Here is a 13,337-nt window from a genome sequence, read left to right on the forward strand (position 1 = left end):
CCTTTCCCCTACAGGGGGAGGTTTGGGTGTCAGTTTAGGGTTTGGGGTCACTTTTGGGGTCAGTTTTGGGTTTTGGGGTCAGGTTTGGGGTCAGTTTTGGGTTTTGGGGTCACTTTTGGGGTCCCTGTCCCTACAGGGGGAGGTTTGGGGGGGTCAGTTCTGGGTTTGGGGTCAGGTTTGGGGTCATTTCTGGATTTTGGGGTCCCTGTCCCACAGGGGGAGGTTTGGGGGGCACCCGGCGCGGCGGAGCCGACGTCAACATCCGGCACTCGGGCAGGGACGACACCTCCCGCTACGACGAGCGGTGAGCCCGGGCCGGGGACCCTGGGATTGTCACTGTCACCTCTGTGTCACCTTTGGGATTGTCACTGTCACCCCTGGGACGCTTGGGATTGTCATTGTCACCCCTGTGTCACCTTTGGGACCCCTTTGGGATTGTCACTGTCACCCCTGTGTCACCTTTGGGACCCTTGGGATTGTCACTGTCACCCCTGTGTCACCTTTGGGATTGTCACTGTCACCCCTGGGATTGTCACTGTCACCCCTGTGTCACCCCTGGGATTGTCACTGTCACCCCTGGGATTGTCATTGTCACCCTTGGGACCCAGGGATTGTCATTGTCACCCTTGGGACCCTGCCATTGTCACCGTCACCTTTGGGATCCTTGGGACCTTGGGATTGTCATTGTCACCTTTGGGACCCCTTTGGGATTGTCACTGTCACCCCTGGGACCCTTGGGATTGTCACTGTCACCCCTGTGTCACCTTTGGGACCCTTGGGATTGTCATTGTCACCCCTGTGTCACCTTTGGGATTGTCACTGTCACCCCTGGGATTGTCACTGTCACCTTTGAGACCCCTTTGGGATTGTCACTGTCACCCCTGGGATTGTCACTGTCACCCCTGTGTCACCCTGGGATTGTCACTGTCACCCGTGTGTCACCTTTGGGACCCTTGGGATTGTCACTGTCACCCCTGTGTCACCTTTGGGATTGTCACTGTCACCCCTGGGATTGTCACTGTCACCCCTGTGTCACCTTTGGGACCCCTTTGGGACCACCTGTGTCACCTTTGGGACTCCCTGGAATGGGTCAGGGACCCCCTTGGGACCCCCTTGGAACCCCCTGGAATGGGTCAGGGACCCCTTTGGGACCCCCTTGAAATGGGTCAGGGTCCCCCAATGTCACCGTGGAGTGGGTCAGGGACACCCTTGGGACCCCCTGGAATGGGTCACGAACCCCCTTGGGACCCCCTTGGAGTGGGTCAGGGACCCCCCAGGCCACCTCAGGGACCCCCAGGAATGGGTCAGGGACCCCTTTGGGACCCCCTGGAATGGGTCAGGGACCCCCTTGGGACCCCTTGGAGTGGCTCAGGGACCGCTTTGGGACCCCCTGCAATGGGTCAGGGTCCCCCCAGGCCCCTTTGGGACCCCTTGGAGTGGGTCAGGGACCCCCAGACCACCTCAGGGACCCCCTTGGGACCCCCAGGAATGGGTCAGGGACCCCCAGGGCCCTTTGGGACCCTCTGGAATGGGTCAGGGACCCCTTCGGGACCCCCTGGAATGGGTCAGGGACCCCCAGGCCCCCTTGGGGACCCCTCCAGACCCCCCCTCCCCTCCTCGCCCCCTCGGCCCCTGACGGGCTCGGTCCCCGCAGGGACCGGGAGCGGGAGCGGGAGCGGGACCGCCGGGAGCGCTCTCGGGAACGGGACCGGCGCCGTTCTCGCTCCCGGGAGCGGCGGCGGCGAACGCGGAGCCGCGAGAAGGACGAGAGGGAACGGAAACGGGGCGGGAGCCGCGACCGCAGCAAAGACCGAGACCGAGACCGAGACCGCAAACGCCGCTCGCGATCCCGAGACCGAAAACGCGACCGGGATCGCGACAAGAAGGACGAGGGACCCCCGGAACCGCTGGAACCCCCGGAGGAACTGGGAGGCGGCGGCGGAGGAGGAGAACCGGGAAGCGGCGAGGGAATGGCGGGGGAGGCGGCGGCGGAGAAACGGGAGCGGGAACGGGAGCGGCGCCGAGGGCACCGGGAGAGGGAGAGGAGGAGGGAACGGGAGCGGGAGCGGGAGCGGGAGCACAAACGGGAACGGGAGCGGCGCGACGAGAGAGCGGCGGGAGGAGGCGGCGGCGGCGGGGCGGCCCCGGGCGGCGAGGGCGGCGATGGCGGCGGCGGAGGAACGGGGGAAGCGGAGATGTTCGAGGGCAGCGGCGGCGGCGGCGGCTCCGGGACCGACGGGGTACCTGGGGGCGGAGAACGGCTACCTGCTGGAGCCCGCCATGGAGTGAGCGCCGCGGGGCCAATAAAGGCGTTTTATGGAAAATCCATGAAAATTTGGGGGTTTTGGGGTGGGGATAATGGGGGGGGAATGGGGGGGATAATGGGGGAGGGGGTGCGGGGTGCTGGAGGGAAAGAGGGGAAAAAATTTGGGGGTTTTGGGGGGTTTTTTTCAAGTGGAAATGGGGATTTTTTTGTGCCAATTTTGGGGGTTTTGTTTCAAGTGGAATTGGGAATTTTGGGGTTTTTTTCAGGTGGGATTGGGGGATTTTCTTCAGATGGAATTGGGGATTTTTTGTGCCAATTTTGGGGTTTTTTTTCAAGTGGAATTGGGGATTTTTTGGGCCAATTTTGGGGTTTTTTTTCAAGTGGAATTGGGGATTTTTGGTGCCAATTTTGGGGTTTTTTTTCAGGTGGAATTGGAAAATTTTTGCTCCAGTTTGGGTTTTTTTTTTCAGATGGAATTGGGAATTTTTGGTGCCAATTTTGGGGTTTTTTTTTCAAGTGGAATTGGGGATTTTTGGTGCCAATTTAGGGTTTTTTTTTTCAAGTAGGATTGGGGATTTTTGTTCCACTTTGGGCTTTTCCTTCAGGTGGAATTGCAGGATTTTTTTGTTCCAAATTGGGTTTTTTTCAGGTGGAATTGGGTGATCATTTCACCAATTTGGGGGATTTTTTTTCAGATGGAATTGGGTTCTTTTTGCTCCAAAAATGTCGGGTTTTAGCCCTAAAAATGTCCCCTTCATTTTGGCATCCTTCCCAAAAAAGAGCTTCCCCCCCCTCCCAAATTTGGGGGTTTTTCTCACCCCAAAATTTCTGACATCCTCCCAATTTTTGGGCTCTTTTCTCTTAGAATTGGGGTCTCTCCCCCCCCCCCCCCCCCCCCCCCATTTTGGGGGTAATTTGGGACCCCCCCCACCAAATTTGGGGTCCCCACAATAATTTGGGACCCCCCCCCAATTCCCCCACCCCAATTTTGGGGTCTTCACCCTAAAATTTGGGGTCCCCCCACCTCATTTCGCCCCCTCCAAAATTCGGGATTTTTCTCCTCCCGCGAATTTGGGGTCTCCCCCATTTCTGCGCATGCGCGGGGAGGAGCGGAACAACCCCCGGGGGCGTGGCCAGCGCGGGATACGAGGCGTGGCCAGCGCATGCCCAAATAAGGTCATGGGCGTGGCCAGGTAGTACAGACGTGACCTGAAGCGGGCAGTGGGCGTGGTTTGGATGAGAAGCGGGCGGGGTTTGTGCGGATCGGGGCGTGGTTTGTAGTGGGCGTGGCCAGGCGAAGATGGCAGCGCTGAGCGGGGACGCGCTGGGGCTGGAGCGGGGTACGGGCGGGATTTGGGGAGAATTCGGCGGATTTCGGGCAATTTTGGGGGGATTTGGGGGGTCCGGGGGAGTCCTGAGGGTGGGGGGAGGGGAGGGGGAGGGGCTGAGGGGCGTCGGGAGTGGGGGAGGGGGCGGCAAGGGGTGGTTGGGGGGGATTAAATGGGAGATTTGGGGCGGTTTAGGGGAATTTGGGGCGAATTTGGGAGATTTGGGGTTTTTGGGGGCTCTGAGGGGTGGGGGAGGGGGAATTTGGGGGGCTGGGGGTTTTTGGGGGGGCCGGGGGGGTTAAGGAGGGGCACGGGGGGAGTTTTGGGGTATTTGGGGGTGGTTTGGGGGTGACTGGGTTTGATTTTGGGGGTGTTTTTGGGGTTTGATTTTGGGGTGGTTTTGGGGCTGTTTTGGGGTGACTCTGGGTCTGATTTTGGGGTGATTTTGGGGTAACTCTGGGGTGATTTTGGGATGATTCTGGGGGTGATTTGGGGGCTGTTTTGGGGTGACTGGGGTGATGTTGGGGTGATTTTTGGGGTAATTTTGGAGGTGATTCTGGGGCTGATTTTGGGGTGATTTTGGGGCTGTTTTGGGGCTGTTTTGGGGTGACTCTGGAGCTGATTTTGGGGCTCTTTCGGGATGTCTCTGGGAGTGATATTGGGGTGATTTTGGGGTGATTTTGGGATAACTCCGGGGTGATTTTGGGTTGATTGTGGGGCTGATTTGGGGGCTGTTTTGGGGTGATTTTGGGTTAAATCCGGGGGTGACTTTGGGTTGATTCTGGGTGTGATTTTGGGGTGATTTTAGGGTGATTTTGGGGTGACTCTGGGGCTGATTTTGGGACTGTTTTGGGGTGACTGGGTTGATTCTGGGGGTGATTTTGGGGCTCTTTTGGGGTGATTTTGGGGGTGACTCTGGGGCTGTTTTGGGATGACTGGCTTTGATTTTAGGGTGATTTCGGGGCTGTTTTGGGGTGACTCTGGGGTGATTTTGGGTTAAATCTGGGTGTGACTTTGGGTTGATTCTGGAGATTATTTGGGGGCTGGTTTTGGGTGATTTCGGGGCTGTTTTGGGGTGACTCTGGGGTGATTCTGGGTGTGATTTTGGGGCTGTTCTGGGGTCATTCTGGGATGACTTTGGGGGTGACTTTGGGGTGATTTTGGGATGACTTTGGGGCTGATTTTGGGGCTGTTCTGGGGTCATTTTGGGGTGATTTTGGGTGTGATTTTGGGGCTGTTTTGGGGTGACTTTGGGTCGATTCTGGGGGTGATTTTGGGGGCTGTTCTGGGGTCACTTTGGGGTGACTTTGGGGGTGATTTTGGGGTGATTTTGGGGGGTCCCCAGACGTGTCCCGGGCCGTGGAGCTGCTGGAGCGGCTCCAGCGCAGTGGGGAGCTGCCCCCCCAAAAGCTGCAGGCGCTGCAGAGAGTCCTGCAGAGCAAGTTCTGCTCCGCCATCCGCGAGGTGACCCCAAAAACACCCCAAAAACCCCAAATCCACCCCAAAACACCCCAAAAACACCCCAAAACCCCTCAAATCCACCCGAAAAACCCTCAAATCCACCCCAAAAACACCCCAAAATCCCCTAAATCCAACCCAGAAACACCCCAGAAACCCCAAATCCACCCCAAAACCCCCAAATCCACCCCAAAACCACCCGAGAAACCCCCCCAAAAACACCCCAAAAACCCTCAAATCCACCCCAAATCCACCCCAAAAACCCCCTAATCCACTCCAAAACCCCCCCAAAAACACCCCAAAAACACCCCAAAAACCCCCAAATCCACGCCAAAACGCCCCCAAAAACACCCCAAAACCACCCCAAACTTCCCCAAATCCACCCCAAAAACCCTCAAATCCACCCCAAAACCACCCCAGAAACCCCCAAATCTACCCCCAAACCCACCTGGGAATCCCCCAAACAACCCCAAAACTACCCCAAAACCACCCCCAAAACCACCCCAAATCCACTCCAAAAACCCCCAAATCCACCCCAAATCCAACCCAAAACCCACCTGGGAATCCCCCAAATCCACCCCAAAAACCCCAAAACCACCCCAAAACCCATTTGGGAACCTCAAAAACCTACCTGGGAGCCCCCAGTTCCACCCAAAAACCCCAAAACAACCCCAAAACCCAACTGGGAACCCCAAAATCCATCCAGGGAACCCCAAAATCCACCTGGAAAGCCCCAAATCCATGCAGGGGACCCCAAAATCCACCTGGGACACCCCAAAATCCACCTGGGACACCCCAAAATCCCACATGGCCCCACAAAACCCCCCCAGTTTCACCCCAACTCCCCAAAATCTCCCCAAAATCTTTCCTGGGACCTCCCCCCCCCAGTCCCCCCCAAATTTCTGCAGCTGGGGGGGTCCGGGGGGGCTGCCCGGGGATTTTGGGGTCCCCCCAACCCCGGGGTCCCCCCAGGTCTATGAGCAGCTCTACGACACCTTGGACATCGCGGGGAGCCCCGAAATCCGCGCCCACGCCACGGCCAAGGTACCCCAAAAATCCCCCCGGAGACCCCCCAAAAAAACATCCTGGGATCCCAAAAAAACATCCTGGGATCCCAAAAAAACATCCTGGGATCCCAAAAACCCCTCTGGGGACCCCAAAAATACCCAGGGATCCCAAAAAACATCCTGGGATCCCAAAATATCCCTGGGGACCCCAAAAAAACATCCTGGGGACCCCAAAAATCCCTCTGGGGACCCCCAAAAAAACATCCTGGGATCCCAAAAACCCCCCTGGGGACCCCAGAAACCATCCTGGGATCCCAAAATATCCCTGGGGATCCCAAAAATCCCTCTGGGGACCCCAAAAATCCCTCTGGGGACCCCCAAAAAACATCCTGGGATCCCAAAATATCCCTGGGGATCCCAAAAATCCCTCTGGGGACCCCAAAAATCCCTCTGGGGACCCCCAAAAAACATCCTGGGATCCCAAAATATCCCTGGGGACCCCCAAAACCATCCTGGGATCCCAAAAAACATCCTGGGGATCCCAGAAATATCTTGGGGACCCTAAAGCCCCTCTTGGGACCCCAAAAACCCCCTCGGGACCCCAAAATATCCCCAGGGGAGCCCAAAAATCACCCGGGGACCCCAAAACAACTCAATGTCCCCAAATGTCCCCAGTCCACCCAAAGTCCCCAATGTCCCCAAACCCCTCCGCTGTTCCCAGTGTCCCCAATGTCCTCAGTGTCCCCAAATGTCCCCAAAACCCTCAATGACCCCAATATCCCCAAATGTCCCCAATCCCCAAATATGTCCCCAATGTCCCCCCAAAGTCCCAAATCCACCCAACGTCCCCAAATGTCGCCAATGCCCTCAATGTCCCGAACGTCCCCAATGTCCTCAATGATTCCAATATCCCCCAATGACCCCGATCCTCCCAGTGTCCCCAATGTCCCCAATCCAACCAATGTCCCCAATGTCCCCAATGTCCCAAATCCCCTCAATGTCCCTGAACGTCCCCGATGTCCCCCCGCTGTCCCCAGGCCACAGTGGCAGCATTCGCGCACCCACGGGTGGTGGAGCTGCCCAATGTCCCCAAATGTCCCCAATTCCCCCAATGTCCCAAATCCCCTCAACGTCCCCAAATGTCCCCAATTCCCCCAATGTCCCAAATCCCCTCGTCCACAAATGTCCCCAAAGCCCTCAATGTCCCCGATGTCCCCAATGTCCTCAATGATTCCAGTATCCCCAGTGCCCCTAAATCCCCCCAATGTCCCCAGTGTCCCCAATACCCTCAATGAACACAATGTCCCCAAATGTCCCCAAATGTCCCCAGTGACCCCAATGTGTTCAATCCTCCCAATGTCCCCAATGTCCCAAATCCCCCCAACACCCCCAATGTCCCCAACACCCCCAATGTCCCTGAATGTCCCAAATCCCCTCAACGTCCACAAATATCCCGAATGCCCCCAATGTCCCCAATGTCCTCAATGTCCCAAATCCCCCCAATGTCCCCAACACCCCCAATGTCCCCAATGTCCCCAATGTCCCAATGACTCCCAATGTCCCCAGTGTCCCCAATACCCTCAGTGCCCCCAACATCCCCAATGTCCCCAAACCCCCCCGATGTCCCCAGTGTCCCCAATGTCCCCAACACCCCGAATGTCTCCAATGTCTCCAATGTCCCCGATGTCCCCAATGTCCCCAAATGCCCCCAATGTCCCCAAATCCCCCCAATGTCCCTGAACGTCCCCAGTGTCCCCAATGTCCCCAACACCCCCAATGCCCCCCAACACCCTGAACGTCCCCAATGTCCCCAATATCCCTGATGGCCCCTCGCTGTCCCCAGGCCACGGTGGCGGCGTTCGCGGCCAGCGAGGGCCACGCGCACCCGCGGGTGGTGGAGCTGCCCAATGTCCCCAATGTCCCCAATGTCCCCAATGTCCCAAATCCTCCCAATGTCCCCAAATCCCCCCAATGTCCCCAGTGTCCCCGATGTCCCCGATGTCCCCTCGCTGTCCCCAGGCCACGGTGGCGGCGTTCGCGGCCAGCGAGGGCCACGCGCACCCGCGGGTGGTGGAGCTGCCCAAGACCGAGGAGGGTTTGGGCTTCAACATCATGGGGGGCAAGGAGCAGAACTCGCCCATCTACATCTCCAGGGTCATCCCGGGCGGCGTGGCCGACCGCCACGGGGGCCTCAAACGGGGTGACCAGCTGCTGAGTGTCAACGGCGTGGTGAGGATTTGGGGTGAAATCCCAGGATTTTGGGGGTTTTGGGGTGGTGAAATTGGGATTTTAGGCTGTTTACAGTGGTTAAATTGGAATTTCGGGGGGTTTGGAGCGGGTAAATTGGGGTTTGGGTGGAGTTTGGGGTGGCCGACCGCCATGGGGGGCTCAAATGGGGGGATCAGCTCCTCAGTGTCAACGGGGTGGTGAGGATTTGGGGCCAAATCCGGGAATTTTGGGGTCTTTGGAGTGGTGAAATTGGGGTTTGAAGGGTTAAATTGGGGTTTTGGGGTGGTTTTGGGTGGGATTTGGGGTGGTCGACCGCCACGGGGGCCTCAAACGGGGCGACCAGCTGCTCAGCATCAATGGGGTGGTGAGGATTTGGGGCGAAATCCAGGGATTTTGGGGTTTTTGGGGTGGTTTGGAATTGTTACGTTGGGGTTTTGGGTAGTTAAATTGGGATTTTGGGGGGTTTGGAGTGGTTGAATTGGGGTTTGGGTGGGATTTGGGGTGGGCGACCAGCTGCTCAGCGTCAGCGGGGTGGTGAGGATTTGGGGTGAAATCCCAGGATTTTGGGGTTTTTGGGTGGTGAAATTGGGGTTTGGAGCAGTTAAATTGGGGTTTGAAGGGTTAAATTGGGGTTTTGGGGGGTTTGGAGTGGTTGAATTGGGGGTTTTGGGTGGGATTTGGGGTGGCCGACCGCCACGGGGGCCTCAAACGGGGCGACCAGCTGCTCAGCGTCAACGGCGTGGTGAGGATTTGGGGTGAAATCCCGGGATTTTGGGGTTTTTGGGTGGTGAAATTGGGATTTTGGGGGGTTTAAAGTGGCTAAATTGGGGTTTTGCGGGATTTGGAGTGGTTGAATTGGGGTTTGGGTGGGATTTGGGGTGGCCGACTGCCACAGGGCCTCAAACGGGGGGATCAGCTGCTCAGCGTCAACGGCGTGGTGAAGATTTGGGAGAAAATCCGGGGATTTTGGGGTCTTTAGGGGGGTTGGAGTGGTTACATTGGGGTTTGGGGTGGTCATGTTTTGCTTTTGGGGTGTTTGGAGTGGGTAAATTGGGGTTTTGGGGGGGTTATGGGGTGATCAGCTGTTCAGCAACGGGGTGGTGAGGATTTGGGGTGAAATCCGGGGATTTTGGGGTTTTTGGGGTGGTGAAATTGGGGTTTGGAGCAGTTAAATTGGGGTTTGAAGGGTTAAATTGGGGTTTTGGGGGTTTTGGGTGGGATTTGGGGTGGCCGACCGCCACGGGGGCCTCAAATGGGGGGATCAGCTGCTGAGCGTCAACAGGGTGGTGAGGATTTGGGGTGAAATCCGGGGATTTCGGGGTTTTTGGGGTGGTTTGGAATTGTTACGTTGGGGTTTGAAGGGTTAAATTGGGATTTTGGGGTCTGGGTGGCTAAATTGGGATTTTGGGGTGTTTAAAGTGGTTAAATTGGGATTTTGGGGGGTTTGGAGCGGGTAAATTGGGGTTTTGGGTGGAGTTTTTGGGGTCAGGGCAGTTTTTGGGTGGCTTTTGGGGTTCTGGTTGGGTCTTTGGGGTTCTGGTTGGGTTTTTGGATTGGGGCAATTTTTGGTTGGCGTTTTTGGGGTTCTGGTTGGGTTTTTGGGGTCAGGGCAGTTTTTGGTTGGGTTTTTGGGTCCCATTTGGGGTTTTTGGGGCGCAGAGCATGGAGGGGGAGCAGCACGAGCGCGCGGTGGAGCTGCTGAAGGGATTTTGGGGTTCTGGTTGGGTTTTTGGGGGTTCTGGTTGGGTTTTTGGGATTGGAGCAGTTTTTGGTTGGGTCTTTGGGGCCAGGACAATTTTTGGTTGGGGTTTTGGGGGTTCTGGTTGGGTTTTGGGGGCTCTGATTGCATTTTTGGGGTTCTGGTTGGGTTTTTGGGGCCGTGACAGTTTTTGGTTGGGTTTTTGAGGTCAGGACAATTTTTGGTTGGGGTTTTTGGGTTTCTGGTTGGGTTTTTGGGGTTCTGGGTGGGATTTTGGGGTTCTGGTTGGGTTTTTGGGTCTGTGGCAGTTTTTGGTTGGGTTTTTGGGGTCAGGGCAATTTTTGGTTGGGGTTTTTGGGGTTCTGGGTGGGTTTTTGGGGCCATGGCAGTTTTTGGTTGGGTTTTTGGGGCTCCATTTGGGGATTTTGGGGCCGGGGCAGTTTCGGGGTGGTTTTTGGGGTCCCATTTGTGGTTTTTGGGGCGCAGAGCGTGGAGGGGGAGCAGCACGAGCGCGCGGTGGAGCTGCTGAAGGGATTTTGGGGTTCTGGTTGGGTTTTTGGGGCTCCATTTGGGGTTTTTGGGGCCGGAGCGGTTTCGGGGTGGTTTTTGGGGCTCCATTTGGGGTTTTTGGGGCTCCATTTGGGGTTTTTGGGGCGCAGAGCGTGGAGGGGGAGCAGCACGAGCGCGCGGTGGAGCTGCTGAAGGCGGCGCAGGGCTCGGTGAAGCTCGTGGTTCGTTACACGCCGCGCGTGCTCGAGGAGATGGAGGCGCGGTTCGAGAAGCTGCGCACGGCGCGGCGCCGGCAGCACAACAGCTACTCGTGAGCACCAAAATCCCAAAATCCCAAAATCCCTGAGACCCCTGAGCCCCAAATCCCTGAGTCCCCAAACCCCAAAATCCTTGAATCCTCAAATCCCAAAATCCCTGTGTTCCCAAACCCCAAAATCCCTGAGCTCCAAATCCCCTGAGTCCCCAAACCCCAAAATCCCCAAATTCCCGAGTCCCCAAATCCCAAAATCCCCAAATCCCTGAGTCCCCAAACCCCAAAATTCCCGAGTCCCCAAATCCCAAAATCCCCAAATCCCTGAGTCCCCAAACCCCAAAATCCTTGAGTCCCCACATCCCGAATCCCAAAATTCCCGAGTCCCTAAATCCCAAAATCCCTGAGTCCTCAAATCCCCAAAATTCCTGAGTTCCCAAACCCCAAACCCCAAAATCCCTGAGCTCCAAATCCCTGTGTTCCCAAATCCCAAAATCCATGAGTTCCCAAATCCCTGAGTCCCCAAACCTCGAATCCCAAAATCCCTGAGTCCCCAAACCCCAAAATCCCAAATCCCTGAGTCCCCAAGTCCCGAAATTCCAAAATTCCTGTCTTCCCAAATCCCCGAGACCCCAAACCCCAAAATCCCTCAGTCCCCAAATCCCTGAGTCCCCAAACCCCCAAATTTCACCCCAAACCCCGCTGACCCCACCCCAATTTCACCCCGCAGGTCGCTGGAATCGAGGGGATAGAACCCCCCAGGACACCCCAAAATCACCTGGGACCCCCCCAAAATCACCTGGGACCCCCCCAAGATCACCTGGGACCCCTCTGGGACCCCCCCAAATTCCCCTTGGACCCCTCAGGACACCCCAAAGTCACTTGGGACCCCCCGGGACCCTCTTGGACCACCTGGGACCCCCCAGGACACCCCAAAATCCCCCGGGACCCCTCAAAGACCCTTTGGGATCCCCCAGGACCCCCCCAAAGTCACCTGGGACCCCCTGGGACCTTCTGGGACCCCCCCAGGACACCCCAAAATCCCCTGGGTCCCCCTGGGACACCCCAAAGTCCCCCCTGGACCCCTCTGGGATCCCCCCAGGACCCTCCCAGGACCCCCCAAAATCCCCTGGGACCCCCCCAAAGTCACCTGGGACCCCCCAAACCCCCCCCCCCCCCCCCCCGTGTGTATATCTGGCACACTCTGTACAGTATTTATTGGCTGCTATTTAAAGGCGTGGCCCAGGTGGGTCACCTGTGTCACCTGTGTCACCTGAGTGTCACCTGTGTCACCTCAGTGTCACCTGAGGGGGGTCACCTGTGTCACCTCTGTCACCTGTGTCACCTCTGTGTCACCTGTGTCACCTGTGTCACTTCTGTGTCACCAGAGTGTCACCTGTGTCACCTGAGGGGGGTCACCTGTGTCACCTCAGTGTCACCTGTGTGTGTCACCTGTGTGTCACCTGTGTCACCTCTTTGTCACCTGTGTCACCTGTGTCACCTGTGTGTCACCTGTGCCACCTGAGGGGTTTCACCTGTGTGTCACCTCTTTGTCACCGGTGTCACCTGAGGGGGGGTCTCCTGTGTGTCACCCCTTGTCACCTGTGTATCACCTGTGTCACCTCTGTGACAGGTGTCACCTGTGTCACCTGTGTGTCACCTGTGTCACCTTAGGGGGGTTACCTGTGTCACCTGTGGGGTTTCACCTGTGTCACCTCAGTGTCACCTGAGTGTCACGTGACCATCCCCGGGCTGGGGGGAGGGGCCCAGGTGCCCTTTTTGGGTGGTGAAAAGGGGAAATGGGGGTCGGTTTCCATGGCAACGGGGGATGGGGGCGGGGGGTTGGTTTCCATGGTAACAGAGAGGGGTTGGTAACCATGGCAACGGGGCAGGGTGGGGTTGGTTTCCATGGTAACGGGGATGAAGGTAATGGGGGGGGTGGATCCCGTCTCCATGGCAACGGGGTTGGGTGGGGTCGGGTCCGTCTCCATGGCAACCGGGGGAGGGGGAGAGGAATCCTAACTCCTGTCTCCATGGCAACGGGCATGGAGGGGATGGGATGGCGCGTTGTCAGGGCAACTGGGGTGGGGGGGGGGGCGGAGTCAGGTCTCCATGGCAACAGAGGGGGGTGTGTAAGGCCGGTTTCCATGGTGACAGAGGGGCTGGATGGGGGTTATCCGTCTCCATGGCAACGGGGTTGGATGCGGTGGTCCATGGTGACCGCCATGAAGGGGATCCCATTTCCATGGCAACGCTGCTGGCTGATGCTGACGCTCCGTCTCCATGGTGACACGCAGGGAGGGGACTCCGCCCCGTCTCCATGGCAACGCGGGGCGGTTTCCATGGCGACGCGCTCCATCCTGGCACGCGGGGATGGGAGCGATCCCGTTGCCATGGCGACGCACGGGGTGTGTGGGGGGGGGGGGATGGTCCATCCCCATGGCAACGCGGGGGCGGGGCCGTCTCCATGGCAACGCGCATGCGCGCCCTCCCCCGCCCCCGCCCGATGACATCACCCCGCCGCGGCCCCGCCCCCCTCGCGCTCCCATTGGCCGCTCGCTCTCCGGCCACGCCCCTCCCTCCCACCCGC

At 57.8% G+C, this 13,337-nt stretch overlaps 2 protein-coding genes across 2 annotated transcripts in view; both read left to right on the top strand.

Moving 5' to 3' along the window:
* Positions 1–2,929, top strand: part of SNRNP70 (small nuclear ribonucleoprotein U1 subunit 70) — a 7,473-nt gene extending 4,544 nt beyond the window's left edge. Inside the window, exons 8-10 of the mRNA XM_071420193.1 lie at positions 137–304; positions 1,655–2,349; positions 2,916–2,929. Of these exons, the coding sequence (XP_071276294.1) occupies positions 137–304; positions 1,655–2,349; positions 2,916–2,929 (877 nt within the window). The remainder of the gene's footprint in view (positions 1–136; positions 305–1,654; positions 2,350–2,915) is intronic.
* Positions 2,930–3,474: 545 nt separating this feature from the next.
* On the top strand, positions 3,475–12,013 carry LIN7B (lin-7 homolog B, crumbs cell polarity complex component). The gene is made up of 6 exons (XM_071420215.1): positions 3,475–3,606; positions 4,940–5,058; positions 6,025–6,096; positions 8,079–8,288; positions 10,647–10,807; positions 11,478–12,013. The coding sequence occupies exons 1-6, from the start codon at positions 3,567–3,569 to the stop codon at positions 11,497–11,499; spliced, it is 624 nt and encodes a 207-aa protein (XP_071276316.1). The 5' UTR covers positions 3,475–3,566; the 3' UTR covers positions 11,500–12,013.
* The last annotated feature ends 1,324 nt before the right edge of the window (positions 12,014–13,337 follow it).

The sequence above is a fragment of the Agelaius tricolor genome, unplaced genomic scaffold (assembly GCF_023055355.1).
Source record: "Agelaius tricolor isolate 1412-34295 unplaced genomic scaffold, bAgeTri1.0.p SCAF_128, whole genome shotgun sequence".
In the NCBI taxonomy this organism is placed as follows: Eukaryota; Metazoa; Chordata; class Aves; order Passeriformes; family Icteridae; genus Agelaius; species Agelaius tricolor.

Bases quoted from the DNA above. Each gene is read 5' to 3' on its own strand.
- LIN7B (XM_071420215.1), top strand. From the start codon at position 3,567: ATGGCAGCGCTGAGCGGGGACGCGCTGGGGCTGGAGCGGG. The intron at 5,059-6,024 runs GTGACCCCAAAA...GGGTCCCCCCAG, and splicing joins TCTGCTCCGCCATCCGCGAG to GTCTATGAGCAGCTCTACGA. The intron at 8,289-10,646 runs GTGAGGATTTGG...TTTGGGGCGCAG, and splicing joins TGCTGAGTGTCAACGGCGTG to AGCGTGGAGGGGGAGCAGCA.